Below are 15,767 nucleotides of genomic sequence, written 5' to 3'. Positions count from 1 at the left end.
TATGCACTACTTGTATATGCATTAAGCAACTTAAAGTATATAAATTACCATAAAAATTAAAAATCCCTTGGTGGCCTGAGGCTTAGGAAGCTGGAAATTAGTTGGGGAGACCATTTTTCTTTTTCCCCCTTCTAAGCTTTAAAGTCCTTCATGCTCTTTTTCAGGAAATGAGATAGAAATGCCCCTTTGCGGAATATATAATCCTCATCTAATTCTTCTCCCTCGTATGTCAAGAGCCATTTTTTCAAACTAGCGCTGCCGATTCATATTTTAAAATCTCAATAACATGTTAATTTGGAAAGAAGAAGGGGATGGAGAAATAGAGTCTCCTGTATATCAGAAACAATCGTAAAGGAAAAAATGAAATGAGAATAGTCAGGTGCCTTCATAGAATTCTGGAGGGGGAATAAATCAACACAAATGTGAATAACCTCTGTGAATGGCAGATGGGTGGGTTAGGAAGGTAGAGTTGGCAAAGGTCTGTTGTGGATATCATTCCCTGCACACGAGCACCCGGGGAGGCATGGGAGACTGAAATCCAGTCCATGCCAAGAGCCCTGTGTAGGGGCTTCATCTGCTCAGAGAGGGCTCTTTTTCTTTTCTTTCTTTTTTTTTTCAGATGGAGTTTCACTCTTGTTGCCCAGGCTGGAGTGCAATGGTGCGATCTCAGCTCACTGCAACCTCCCCCTTCTGGGTTCAAGTGATTCTCCTGCCTGAGCCTCCTGAGTAGCTAGGACTACAGGCATGCGCCACCACGCCCGGCTAATTTCGTATTTTTAGTGGAGACAGGGTTACACCATGTTGGTCAGGCTGGTCTTGAACTCCCGACCTCAGGTGATCTGCCTGCCTTGGCCCCCCAAAGTGCTGGGATTACAGACATGAGCCGCCGTGACCGGCCAGAGAGGGCTCTTTTTCTAACTTACTTGTATGTGGTTCCAAATTCAACATAAAGATTAAAAGCATGGCCTCTTAAGTCCACCTCTCTGGGTTTGAATCCTTGCTATGACACTTACTAGTTTTAAAGCTTATGTATGTGCACAGTGATATCTAAAAGCAAACACACACACGTATACACATAGCTGTAATTACCAACTTTAGGCTCTGAACACCTCCCATGCGTTAGACCTAGACTTTGTTTAAGAATACAGCCTCATTTCAGATATCGTGAGCCAAGCTAAATATGTACTATTAATAATTAAATGCATTTATCAAATAATGTCATGAAGTCCCCCATGGAGTTTTTTGGCACTCTCTTGGCATTATTCATGTAACACCATGACTTCAAGGCAAATGCCAGCTCTTCTGTCTATCTGGAAAGATTTATGGTATTTGACTTAACTCGAAACCATGGGTCATTAAAAGTGATTTAACTGTTAGCAAAGTCCTTAGTGTCATGTGTGGGTTCTGAGCGAAGAATCTAATCATGACGTCAAGGGAGAAAATTTTTGTCAGGGGATTCATGCTTTCCAAAGCCTGTGGTTTGCAGGGAACTTTAGTAGTGACTCTCAACTGCCAACACTTGACACGGCTATAATTATCCATCGCCGGATTCTTCTTCTAGGGGCCATATCAAGGTGTTGTTTCCGCTTCCTGAACTGCCACTCTCTCCTCATTTGCAGACTTTCTCCATGTTAAAATAGCAAAAACGGTTTCATCTTGCAAAATACTCCACTAGGGAGGGGGATATCACTAATCTATTCTTCCCATAAGGTAAGCATATTCAGCTTCTTAAAATTCATCTTCTACCATTTTCCCCCCACGTATTTCTGTTTCCTTCTGTAAGTAAAACTAGTTGCCAACAGCACGGGTTAGGGCTGTATTTGAAAGAAGTGCGATTTTCCATCCAACTTACCCTGCTAGTCTGTATGGCAGCCTCAGGTTCACCTGAGTTAATTTAGCTTGACGGTTTAGGAGAAGCACTGATAAGAGAAATAGCAGGAAGTGGCAGAAAAGAGGGTCTGAGTAGAACCAATTACTCGCTTTAATAATTCAGTGTGTTTTGCAGTAATAGGCTACAAAGTAAATAGCACTACACATAAATGCCATATTTCATTATTTATACACTCCAGAAATTGAAGTTTAATTAAGTCGCACGCTTGAGACTTTTAAGCGATTAAGGAGACGCTTGTCTCAGGCACCCTGGAGAGGAAGCATGGAAGTTGCTTCTCCCTCCGAGCCTTCTGCGTTATTCTGAATATCATTTTTCATTTGAGCGTGGGGAACACTTGAGCCAGGACAACTAGGGCAACGTTTTACAAACTTCACTCATTCCCACATGGCATCACAATTCTTTTTTTTTTGAGACAGAGTTTCACTCTTGTTGCCCAGGCTGGAATGCAAATGGCGCAATCTCGGCTCACTGCAACCTCCACCTCCCCAGTTCAAGCAATTCTCCTGTCTCAGCCTTCCAAGTAGCTGGGATTACAAGCACCCACAAGCACACCCAGCTACTTTTTTTTGTATTTTTATTAGAGACCAGGTTTCACTGTGTTGGCCAGTCTGGTCTCAAACTCCTGACCTCAGGTGATCCACCCACCTCAGCCTCCCAAAGTGCTGGGAATACAGGCGTGAGCCACCACACCCGGCCCACAATTCTTATAATATTGCTATACTACCATTACCTGCTTTAAAAATTTTTACAACGTCTATCCATGTTATAAATGTTAAGTGCATTGATGTATTTATTTAATAACAACTTTATTGCAGCTTAACTCAAGTACCTTTTAAAAGTATACAGTTTGGGCCAGGCATGGTGGCTCACGCCTGTAATCCCAGCACTTTGGGAGGCCAAGGTGGGCGGATCACGAGGTCAGGAGTTCAAGACCAGCCTGGCCAACATGGTGAAACCCCGTCTCTACTAAAAATACAAAAAATTGGCTGGGTACGGTGGCTCACACCTGTCATCCAAGCACTTTGGGAGACTGAGGTGGGCAGATCACCTGAGGTCAGGAGTTCGAGACCAGCCTGATCAATATGGTGAAACCCCGTCTCTACTAAAAATACAAAAATTAGCCAGGCGTGGTGGCAGGTGCTTGTAGTCCCAGCTCTTCAGGAGGCTGAGACAGGAGAATTGCTTGAACCTGGAAGGCAGAGGTTGCAGTGAGGTGAGATCATGCCGCTGTACTCCAGCCTGGGCAACAGTTCTAGACTCCGTCTCAAAAAAAACAGAAAAAAAAATTAGCTGGGCGTGGTGGCACATGCCTGTAATCTCAGATAGTCAGGAGGCTGAGGCAGGAGAATTGCTTGAACTGGGACCCGGGAGGCAGAGGTTGCAGTAAGCCAAGATCGCACCACTGCACTCCAGCCTGGACTACAGAGCAAGACTCCGCATCAAAAAAAAAAAAAAAAAAAAAGGTATACTATTCGGTCACTTTTAGTTTATTCAAGTAATTGTGCCTCCATCATCACCACAGAATTTCAGAACATTTTCACATTTTCTTTTCTTTTCTTTTCTTTTTTGAGACAGAGTCTCACTCTGTCGCCCATGCTGGAGTGCAGTGGCATGATCTCGGCTCACTGCAAGCTCCACCTCCCGGGTTCACACCATTCTCCTGCCTCAGCCTCCCGAGTAGCTGGGACTACAGGTGCCCATCACCATGCCTAGCTAATTTTTTGTATTTTTAGTACAGACGGGATTTCACCGTGTTAGCCAGGATGGTCTCGATCTCCTGACCTCGTGATCCGCCTGCCTCAGCCTCCCAAAGTGCTGGGATTACAGGCATGAGCCACCTCGCCTAGCCGTTTTCACATTTTCATTACCCTAAAAAGAAACCCTGTACCCATTAAGTCATTAATCACTTCCCATTTGCCCCTCCCCCTAGTTCCTGACAACCATTAATCTACTTTTTTACTTTTTTTTTTTTGAGACGGAGTCTTGCTGTGTCGCCCAGGCTGGAGTGCAGTGGTGCGATCTTGGCTCACTGCAACCTCCACCTCCTGGGTTCAAGCGATTCTCCTGCCTCAGCCACATGAGTAGCAGAGATTACAGGCATGCACCACCACACCTAGCTAATTTGTATATTTTTAGTAGAGATGGGGTTTCTCCATGTTGGCCAGGCTGGTCTCAAACTACTGACCTCAAGTGATCCACCCGCCTCAGCCTCCCAAAGTGCTGGGATTACAGGGTTGAGCCACCACACCTGGCATCATTAATCTACTTCCTGTCTCTGTGGCTTTGCCTATTTTGGACTTTTCATATATGTGGAATCATAAAATATGTGGCTTTTTACATTGTCATTACGTTCACAGGTTTACTGTTTTCAAGGTTCATTTATGTTGTAGCACCCGTCATATCATACGTGATTCCTTTTTATTGCCAAATACTATTCCATTGTATGGATATACCACATTTGATGTATCAGTTTACCAGTTGATGGACATTTAAGTTGGACTTTTTGGCTATTGGGAATAATGCTGCTATTTGAACATTTGTGTACAACCTTTTATGTGGACACATGTTTTCAATTCCTGTAGGTATATAACCAGGAAAGGAACTTCTGGGTCATATGGTACCTTCTACATTTAACATTCTCAGGAACTACCAAACTGTTTTCCAAAGTGGCTGTACCAGTTTCTAATCCCGACAGCAATGTTTGAGGGTCCTAGTTTCTCCACATCTTAAGTACATTTATTTTTAAAAGAAACTTTGTATCAGAAAGCCAGAAATTGTCAGTAATAACATAAATAGAAGATAATTGTCAAATCAAACACTAAGAACACTAAATGTTGTCATTTTTAGCTTGGTATTCTTTCCTGCTGAAGGTTCCAGTGTCTTTTCAATTGAAAGGGAGGATTAGATAATATCAGAAAAGTGTTCAAGACACTTAAGCAGCAAGCTGAGCCGAGTGCAGTGGCTCATGCCTGTAATCCCACTACTTTGATAGGCCGAGGTGGGAGGATCATTTGAGCCCAGGAGTTCAGTGTGGGCAATATAGTGAGATCCCATCTCTACAAAAAAATAAAATAAAATAAAAAATAAATAAATAAATAAGAAAGGCCAGGCGTGGTGGCTCATGCCTGTAATTCCAGGCACGGTGGCTCATGCCTGTAATCCTAGCACTTTGGGAGACCAAGGCAGGAGGATCATGAGGTCAGGAGTTCGAGACCAGCCTGGCCAAGATGGTGAAACCCCATCTCTACTAAAAATACAAAAATTAGCCGGGTGCGGTGGCTCACGCTTGTAATCCCAGCACTTTGGGAGGCCGAGGTGGGCGGATCACGAGGTCAGGAGATCGAGACCACGGTGAAACCCCGTCTCTACTAAAAAAAAATACAAAAAATTAGCCGGGCGTGGTGGCGGGCGCCTGTAGTCCCAGCTACTCAGAGAGGCTGAGGCAGGAGAATGGCATGAACCTGGGAGGCGGAGCTTGCAGTGAGCCAAGATTGCGCCACTGCACCCCAGCCTGGGCAACAGAGCGAGACTCCGTCTCAAAAAAAAAAAAAAAAAAATACAAAAATTAGCTGGGTTTGGTGGTGGGCACCCGTAATCCCAGCTACTCGGGAGGTTGAGGCAGGAGAATCGTTTGAACCTGGGAGGTAGATTTGCAGTGAGCTGGGATCATGGCATTGTGCTCCAGCCTTTGCCACAGGGCGAGACTCCGTCTCAAAAAAACAAAACAAAAAAGAATAGGAAAATATTAAAATTCTTAAAAAGCATCAAGCTGAGACTTTATTGTCGTTGGTGTTGTTGAAAAAGCACTGAAAATGGAATAGCTTTCTCACTGTGTGACTCAGTGTTATTTGCTGCATTGGAGTCTAAATGTTTGCTAGCACCTATGCATCACCCCATTGGAATACATGGAATTAGGAGGCAGTAGGTCTTACTCAAGATCATTTCCGCTTACATAGTACAAGTAATCCAGGGATGGCTAGGGTAGTGTTTGTTAACGCTTTTTGTTTTCTTCTCATAGTCTGATGCTTTCCTTTAGAACTTGGGTAAATTTGAGAAACTATCAAAATTGCTACTTTCTCGAAAGAATAGTAGATACTAACCCAGTAATTCCATTTCTGGGAATGTAAGTCTTAAAGAAAGGAGGAGAGGTGAGATTTGAGCTCAGATCCCTGGTTCCTGACCATAGCTGAACTATGGGTGGTGTGTAGTACAAGTGTGTTAATATGCAGACTCCAGGGCCTCACCGAAGACCCATGGAATGGGAGTCTCTGTGGGTTCGGAGTCTGCAGAATAACAAACACTGCAGATGATTATGATGCATGGCCAGGCAGGGAATCCCCTGCCTTACATGGTGTTTGGCGTCTCTTCCAGCCACAAAACTGGAAGAATGGTCAGGATTTGGGTAAGGGTCATAGCAGTGAGCAACAAGGAGGGAATGGGTTCAGTGGGCATTTCAAAGGATAAATCAGGTGAGTATGAGCAAGGCAGGAAGAATCAAAGTTGATTAGAAACATCTTTTTAGGACCTATGTTACAACTCTTATTTTGATTGCTAAGTTGTAAGTTTGTTTCAAATTGGTTTAAGCAACAGGGAGTTTATTGGCTTAATAACTAAACGACCCAAGATTAGGGTCAGGTGCACCTAGATCCAAGTGGTATCACCAGAGATCTGCCCTGCCATCATCTGACTCTGCTTTTCCACTGTGATAAGTTGACCCCTGTTCAGGCTGTACCAGCATGGTTGCCAGGCTCGTTGCCATCAGCCCCTGCCTTAGCAACAGGTCCTTAAAATTCCTGGACAGCAAATGTTCACTCCAGTCCCCTTTTATAAAGTAAAAATAAGAACGTTATTAACCATCAGTCACAGCAGTGCTAGAATTCCCTATCACCCATTCCCTGCCCAATACTAGTCATTCAAGGGGTGAAGAAGTCCTAGGTCCCTAGACTGCACTTCTCCCCTGGATCCTCACAATCTTGAGTGACATTTGAGAGTGCCATCAGTAGGAGCTGGTGAAAGGCACACCACGCCAGTGCCCTTAAACTTTATTAGGCATTGTGACTGCCCAACACTAACACTGATTACCTAAAGCCTGAGATTTTTCATGTAATGTGAGAAGTAATAGGGTGAGGCCAGCAAAGGTCTCATTAAATCCCAACCACTGATACTTGAACTGGCACCAGGAGAGGTTTTATTTTTCTTTAATACCTGTCACCAGACACTGTGAATGATTGTCGTCCCTAGCCCCTGCTTTGTGTACTGTGCAGACCCAAATCACTGAAGCCTGCAAAGAAGAGAAGAGGTGGCCTGCTGTCTTACAGGACAGTGCATGCTTTTTTTTTAATTAAATTTAAAAAAAGTCAAATAGTTTGGGGCCACAAAAAATATAGATAATAACAAAATGAAGTGCCCACCACTTGGCTTAAGGAATAAGATTTTAATCAGAAATAACCACCATCCGGCCGGGCATGGTGGCTCACGCCTATAATCCCAGCACTTTGGGAGGCCGAGGTGGGCGGATCACTTGAGGCGAGGAGTTCAAGACCAGCCTGGCAAAACCCCATCTCTACTAAAGATGCAAAAAAAAAAAAAAATTAACCAGGTGTGATGGCCTCCCACTTGTAGTCCCAGCTACTTGGGAGGCTGAGGCATGAGAATTGCTTAAGCCTGGGAGGTGGAGGTTGCAGTGAGCTGAAATTGGCACTACTGCACTCCAGCCTGGGCAACAGAGTGAGATTCTGTCTCAAAAAAAAAAAAGAAGAAGGAAAGAAAAGAAAAAGAAAATAACCACTATCCTGCATTTGTTTTATTTGAGACAGAGTCTCACTCTCACCCAGGCTGGAGTGCAGTGGCACGATCTCAGCTCATTGCAACCTCAGTCTCCCAGGTTCAAGCAATTCTCCTGCCTCAGCCTCCCAAGTAGCTGGGATTACAGGCACATGCTACCACACCCAGCTAATTTTTGTATTTTTAGTAGAGACAAGGTTTCATCATGATGGCCAGGCTGGTCTCAAACTCCTGACCTCAAGTGATCTGCCCGCCTCGACCTCCTGCTGGGATTATAGGCATGAGCCACCCGCACTGGCCTGTTGTTTTTCATTCTCCTTGGCCTTATGTTGGTATATGCCAGTCTGGTTTATTTTTTTCACTGCTATATGGTATTCACTTTAAAAACATAGCAAATATATTCACTTTTCACCTTTGCATAGTAACTGAAGTTTATTTCCTATTTTTCATTTTCAATAAACAGGGCTGCTGTGAACATTCTTGCATAGGTCTTGTGCAAATGTGCAAGAGTTTCTTCAGGTTATATATGCAGGAGTTGGACTGTGGGGGTGGAGGGTGTACATCCATCTTCACCTGTGCTATATGTTGCCAAATGGCTCTCCAAAGTGTTCAGTCCAACTTACACTGCCCTCACCAGCGCCTGAGCTGTTCCCTGCCCCATATCCCCATGAAAGCTCAATATGGTCCAGCTTCTGTTTTACTTTGTAATTTTTGCCAATCTGAAAATAAAAATAAATCTCTTTATTATTTGGATTTGTACTTCCCTGATTACTAGGGTTAAAACTTGTTACCCTTGCAGAAGCCCAATATGTAAAGCTAAACTAGATGGAGTCGTTCTGTCTGGGGGCAAGTGAGGGTGTTCGTATTTAAGATATCTAAGTGATTGCCTTTATGGTGTTAGTCCATTTGAATCCTAAGCATATCCCTAAATATTGGGCATAATTTTAAGCAAATGAGTTTGCATTAAATCTCTTTCGTAGCATATTTCAGCTAGCGTCTTGACTGATTTTTAGAAATTGACTGTCATTTTAGCATTGTCTTTAACATCTCCTTCACATCCCTTTACATGTGAATTGGGAGTTGGCTTAAATAGCAAACATGAAAACCCACCCATGAAGCCAAGGAAGAGACCAGGCCTGTGAGTCTTGCAGGCGGGGCTCCTCACATTCTTCAGGCAGATCCCTGATTTAGTGCCTTTGTTCTGCTGTCCCCTCTGTGTGGCATGCTCCTCCCTCTAGACGTACACATGGCTCGCTACCTTCCCTCGTGCAGGTCATTTGCAGAGCTCACCTTAGTTAGGCCTTTTCCAACTTGGCACTGTCGGGAGTATACTGCCCCAGCCCGCCAGCCACTCCTGGTACCCCCATCCTGCTCCACTATGTATTCCCTTTGTAGTACTTATTACTGTCTAGCTTTCTGTATAAATTATTTAGTTACCATCCACTTTGACTCTTACTTATTTTTGTGTTTCCCTTATTCCCTGCAGAATGTAACTTCTTCCAGTGCAGTCGTCTTTGTTTTGTTCACTGTCTTCCTAGAATAATGCCTACACATAATAGTACTTAGTAAAGATTTGTTGATTAATAAATGGTCTGGAGTTACCAAGCAAAAGAGGGCAGAGAAGAGCATTTCTGAAATAAAGAGAGACAGACAAGGTATGTGCCAAGACCTGGAGCCAACACAGCATGGTCACCTGCGCTGGAAGCGAAACAGAATATGACTATGATTATGAATGGCCGTCTCTCCAGGTTGGGGTGCAGTTGTGAGAGATGTAAGTAGGATCCATAGTCAGCAGCTTGGACTTGATCTTGGGGGCAGCAGGGAGCCCTTGCATGATTTTAATCAAGAGAATAACACAATCTTATTTGCATTTTAGAGAAACATCACCCTGGCACCAACCAGGAGAAAGCATAGGCTGGGGGTTAAAGATAAGATTGGAGACAGGTGGACCACCCAGAGGGCTGTCTCAGTGATCCAAGGGAAGGGAGATGGTGGCCTCAACAGATAATGGCAGGGAGAATGGAGAGAAGTGGACAATTTCCAGAGATACTTGGGATGTCTCTACTGTCTTTTCCTGTGATCCCCGAAGTAAATGGAATCCAAGTAACTCTCCGCATCTGGTCTTAGCTGAGCCATGAGGCTGTGCTTCTACTAAGCATGCTCATAAGTAATCAAATTGGGAACCTTTCCAAAATCCTCCACCCACATCTTCAACTTTCCTCCTGGTGAAAGAAATCTGGAGCAAGACTGCCATTATTCAACCATGCAGTGAATAATGGAGCAGCAAGCTGATTGAACTCGAAGTTTTTGGAAGGAAGGTAGCATTTGACATCCAAGTTCCCCTGGTCTCCAAATCTTTTGTGCAAGTAAATTAGTTTCGTTTGTCTCAGGGCACCTTTTCCAGGCCAACTTCTTCCAACTTGACTGCAAATGTTTCTCAGTGGTGTGTTTGAGGCTTGGCTGCATCCCTTCGTCTGGAACAAATCTTTTATTACTAGGAAATAGCTGGATGATGATTCTGGACCCTTGGACCCTGTGCCTCTGTCAGCTGTTGACTCAGTATTTGATACCTTGATCATTTTCGTTTAACCTACCCCCTCTCCTGCCTGTTTCTCATTAATGTGAATTTCATACTGGAAGATGAATTTCGTACCCACCACCTCACCAGTATTGGTGAGACGGTCAGGATTAACACCTGTTTCTTCAAGACTCTCCTGAGATGTAGTCAGGGCGCATATGTTGTTTTCTTTGCTCACCTCCCAGACTTGCATGACTTGCTTTGGTCCAGTGGTCATGCATTCCACCCCAACCTAAAAACATCCAGATGATGGGAATATCATGTTGCTTGTTTCACATGGGAAAGCCACAACCCACACTCCTCTTGTTCAAGTTGCATTCAAATCTAATTTCCACGGCCTATGCGAGTGGGAGCTCCACAGCCCTTGTGTCAGCTGTCGAAGTTTAGCAATACTATTTCCAAACATGGGCCAGTAGGCAGCCAGCAGGCACTAGACAGCTGAGTGCTGGCAGAAAAAGCCTCAGACACCTATAGCAGTCCAAACAGTGACTCATCCTGCTATTGCCAGGATAAATATGGGAATAAATGGTATTTTTCTCTAAGCAGGAAGAATTGTCAAAATGCTTATCACTTTATAAAATATAACAGATTGTGCCTGATCATGTTTTGAAATGTTCTAACCATTCACTCTCCAGTTTTTTGTTGTTTTTACTTTTTTGAGTTTAGTAATAGCTTTCACTTGTTTTCCTTCTTTCTAGGAGGCCTGGAGAACCCAGGAGTTTCCAAGCTGTGCCGCCACCCGAGCTCTGGATCCACCTGGCCGTGGTGGCCTGTGGCAATCGGCTGGAGGAGACGCTGGTCATGCTCAAATCAGCTGTGCTTTTTAGCCACAGGAAGATCCAATTCCACATCTTCACTGAAGACTCTCTGAAGCCCGAGTTTGATAAGCAGGTGAATTTGCAGAAATCATGGCACAGTGTTTACTGACTACAAACAGACTACATTTTAGGAACTGCATATTCTGTTGACTAATGTATTTTGCCGCATGTTCAATTGTGTGACCTTGAACACTTGACTCTGAGCCTCACTTTTTGGTAATACAGGGATAATTATACCTACTTCATAGAGACATGGTGAGGATTGAATGAGGCCAGAGTCTCACTCTATTGCCCAGGCTAGAGTACAGTGGTGCAGTCTCGGCTCACTGCAGCCTCAACCTTCCAGGCTCAAGTGATCCTCCCATCTTAGCCTCCCAAGTAGCTGGGACTATAGGCATGCATCACCATGCCTGGCTAATTTTTGTATATTTTTTAATAGAGACAGAATTTTGCCATGTTGCCCAGGTTGGGTTAAGCAGTCTACCCACCTTGGCCTCCCAAAGTGCTGAGGTTATAGGCGTGTGCCACCGTGCCCAGCCCCTGTTTTTTCCTTTCCTTTTCTTTTCTTTTTTTTTTTTTTTTTTTTTTTTTTTGAGATAGAGGCTCTCTCTTGCCCAGGCTGGAGTCCAGTGGTGCGATCTTAGCTCATTGCACCCTCTGTCTCCTGGGTTCAAGCGATTCTTCTGCCTCAGCCTCCCAAGTAGCTGAGATTACAGGCCTGCGCCCCCATGCCTGGCTTATTTTTGTATTTTTAGTAGAGGCGGGGTCTCACCATGTTGCCTTGAGAGTTTTCTCTTGCTGTAAGTTCTCAAATGGTGGCAGAGTGAGAAGCTGGTTTGCTTTGTGTCTACCACTTTGAGTCAACAGTGCTGTATCCTGTCACCAGGCTAGCTGCACTAATGGGAAATGCCCAAAAAAAGCATGTTGGGCAGAGAAAGGCTAATAATAGAAAGATGGAAAATGTGTTATGTTTGAGTAGGAAAAAAAAATCACCTTGATATCTTTACCACGAGAAACCATGGAGGAAATAGTCTTGGGGCTTTGGAATTGATTGGAAAATGCCTTGTAAAGGATCTGAATCAGGGGAAGAGTGAAGGAAAAAGGCTGAAACTCTATATAGTTAGCTCAGAGGCTGAAGTACAAGGGAAATGATAATGAGAATATATAGCATTTATTAAGGGCTTATGATTTATGAGTTCATCTCATTTAATCCTCATAATCTTCAAAGGTAACCTTTGAAGAAGGTAATTATTATGTCCCAATTTTACAGACTGAGATCATTGAGCTTAGAGAATTTTAGCGATTTGCTCATCAGGGTTCAGGTCAAGTTTACTGGCTCACCCTTCCATGGAATTAATCGATATACCATACCACCTCCTGAACTAGTAGACAGAAGACTCAAATTCAAAACTCACCTCCACTTTGTACTTGCTATATGACCTTGGGTTAGTCTTTTGGCCTTTTTGAGCCTCAGTTTCCCCATCTGCAACTTGAGGCTAGCAGGTTTGCTAAAAGAGATGGTAGATCTGTAATGTGGATAGGTCAGGTCAGGCTTCAGTAACAACTCCCCCAAAACTCAGACACTTTTCATGTGCCTGCAGCTTGTCTCCCAGGGGACAGAGCCTCCATTCTGTATAGCCTCTTAGGTTTGGGGTGGAAGTAGACTGAGGCTATTCATATGTTAGCTACACTTGCCAGAGCATTTGACATCTGTAGTTCGTGGGATGCCATGGCAGGAAAGAGACTAGAGAGTCATACCCCGCCTTTCATTCCCTCAGTGTGGCAGTGACACAGGTCTTTCCATGCACGTTTAACTGGCCAGTGGTCACAAGCCCATCCAACTGCAGGGGGCTGAGAAGTGCTCTATGTGGCGGAACGAAGGGAAGCTGGCTATGTGCAAACACTACTCATGTCTTGTACAGTATCTATCTACCCAGTACTTAGTGAGCACCTGCTGCATGCTAAAAAGCAAGGATGTGGGGATGGAGCAGAACAAAATACAGACTTGGACTTTAAAAGGGGAAGGGAAGGGCCAGGTATCGTGGCTCACACCTGCAATCCCAGCACTTTGCGAAGCCAAGGCTGGCGGATCACCTGAGGTGAGGAGTTCGAGACCAGCCTGGTCAACATAGTAAAACCCTGTCCCTACTAAAAATACAAAAATTAGCTGGATGTGGTGGAGTGCCCCATAGTCTCAGCTGCTGGAGAGGTTAAGGCAGGAGAATTGCTCAAACCTGGGAGGCGGAGTTGCAGTGAGCTGAGATTGTGCCATTGCACTCTAGCCTGGGTGACAGAGAAAGACTCTGTCTCAAAAAAAATAACGAAAGGGAAGGGAAGGAAGATGTATCCGTGTAACCATGTCTGTTTAGCAGGTTGTACTTTCCAAGGAGGCCCCCAGTGGTCCCACCTTCTGTTATTCACATGCTGGTATAATTTCCTCCTACACTGTCCCAGGGTCCTCTGTGTGACTAATAGGACAGGGCAGAAGGGATGGTATGTCACTTCTGAGATTAGGTGACAAAAGGCACTTCACCTTCCATCTCGGATCAGTGGGTCTGGGGGAAGCTAGCTACCATGTGAGAGTAGCCCTGTGGGGAGGCCTGCATGGTGGGGAACGGAGGACCCTTGCCAGCACTTGTGTGTGAGCTGGGAGGAAGATCCTCCAACCCCTTCAAGCCTTCAGATGACCATAGTCCTGTAATCTCCTCAGAGGCCCTGAGACAGAACAACCCAGCTTGCACATTCTCAACCAGAAGAAACTATGTAAAATCATAGATGTTTGTGGTTTTATTTACTTTTATTTTTATTTTTTTTGAGACAGGGTCTCACTCTGTTGCCCACTGCAGTGACACAGTCATAGCTTACTGCATCCTTGAACGCCTGGGCTCAAGCAATCCTCCTGCCTCAGTATCCCCTCCATGCCTGGCTAATAAAAATGTATATTATATATACTTAAATATATATAATATATGTTCTGTGTGTGTGTGTGTGTGTATATATATATATATATATATATTTTTTTTTTTTTTGAGACAGCGTCTTGCTCTGTCGCCCAGGCTGGAGTGCAGTGGCATGATCTTAGCTCACAGCATTCTCCGTCTCCTGGATTCAAGAAGTTCTCATGCCTCAGCCTCCCAAGTAGCTGGGACTACAGGCCATGCCACCACGCCCGGCTAATTTTTGTATTTTTAGTAGAGACAGGGTTTCGTCACGTTGGCCAGGCTTGTCTCGAACACCTGACCTCAAATGATCTACCTGCCTTAGTCTCTCAAAGTGCTGGGATTACAGGCATGAGTCACCGTGCCCAGCACTGGCTAATATTTTATTTTTTGTAGAGATGGGGTCTCCCTATGTTGCCCAGGCTGGTTTTGAACTCTGGGCTCAAGTGATCCTCTTGCCTTGGCCTCCCAAAATACTGGGATTATAGGCACATGCCACCATGCCTTGCCTGTCTGTGATTGTATGCTACTAAGTTTTGGGGTAATTTGCTATAAGGCAACAGTTAATATATTACATATATATGTACATACACATGTACATACATACACAAACATGTATGTATGTATGAAATACGTTATGCCAAATGTAATGCTATGTGACATAAAAAGAATACAGCTTCTGCCTGGCTCTTTGTGAGGATGCCTGCCCCTGAAAAGAACTGAGGCCTCCAGCCAACAGCCAGCCCTAACGTCTAGACATGTGAGTGAATAAGCTTGCAGAAGATTCCAGCCGCCAGCCTTCAAGGCTTCCAGCTAAGGCCCCAGACACTGTGGAGCAGAGTCAACCTGTCCCCTCCTCTGCCTTGTCTGAATTCCTGATCCGTGAAATCCGTAAGCATAATAAATGATTGTTTTATACCACTAAGTTTTGGGGTAATTTTTTATGAGCTGTAGGAACTGGAACATTATAAATTAAGAGCTAAATTATATGGGAAAATTATTGCAGATACTTGTGAAGTTGTGCTAGGTGTTGAATTTTCCTGATGACTTTATCCCTTTGATGGTTCATTTCCTCAGGTTTTTATTAAACCAGTGAAGCTCATCTAATGAAGGAAATTATAACAGGGCGTTAAAAACTAGGCAGGGGATGGGCATGATGGCTCATGCCTGTAATCCCAGCACTTTGGGAGGCCAAGGCCAGTGGGTCACCTGAGGTCTGGAGTTCGAGACCAGCCTGGCCAACATGGCAAAACCCCGTCTCTACTAGAAATACAAAAATTAGCCAGGCGTGGTGACATGTGCCTGTAGTCCCAGCTACCTGGGAGTCTGAGGCATGAGAATCACTTGAACCTGGGAGGTGGAGGTTGCAGTGAGCCAAGATTACACCACTGTACTCCAGCCTGGGTGACAGAGCAAGACTCTGTCTCAAAAAATAAATAAATAAAAATAATTTTTAGAAAAACTAGGCAGGGCGTATACTACCATCGCTTTCTTGTCCACGCAGGGATTATGTTGCCAGTTTAGATGCATACCGCCTTTGCCCTTATGTAAGCCACAGAATTTCTGTCAGCCTCAGTTTGTCATCTGTGTCATGGGGCAAATGATACCCTGCTTGTGGTGGTGAGGCCAAATCAGATAAAGAATTTTTTTTTTTTTTATCCCACAAAGATTCTCTGGAACATCTCCTATATTTTGGGCGCTTTGTTAGGTCTAAAGAAATAGAACAGCCGTTTTGGTTCCTGCCAAGCCACTGGCAC

General features: G+C 44.4%; 1 protein-coding gene across 3 annotated transcripts in view; it reads left to right on the top strand.

Moving 5' to 3' along the window:
- GXYLT2 (glucoside xylosyltransferase 2) overlaps window positions 1–15,767 on the top strand; it is a 94,251-nt gene that overhangs the window by 10,342 nt on the left and 68,142 nt on the right. For all 3 annotated transcript variants that reach the window (XM_055260452.2, XM_055260453.2, XM_055260455.2), the window contains exon 2: window positions 10,952–11,144. In XM_055260452.2, the coding sequence (XP_055116427.2) occupies window positions 10,952–11,144 (193 nt within the window). The remainder of the gene's footprint in view (window positions 1–10,951; window positions 11,145–15,767) is intronic.

This window comes from Symphalangus syndactylus, chromosome 21, assembly GCF_028878055.3.
Source record: "Symphalangus syndactylus isolate Jambi chromosome 21, NHGRI_mSymSyn1-v2.1_pri, whole genome shotgun sequence".
Taxonomy (NCBI): Eukaryota; Metazoa; Chordata; class Mammalia; order Primates; family Hylobatidae; genus Symphalangus; species Symphalangus syndactylus.
Note: the sequence above shows the minus strand (reverse complement) of the source record. Positions and strands in the feature narration are given on the sequence as shown.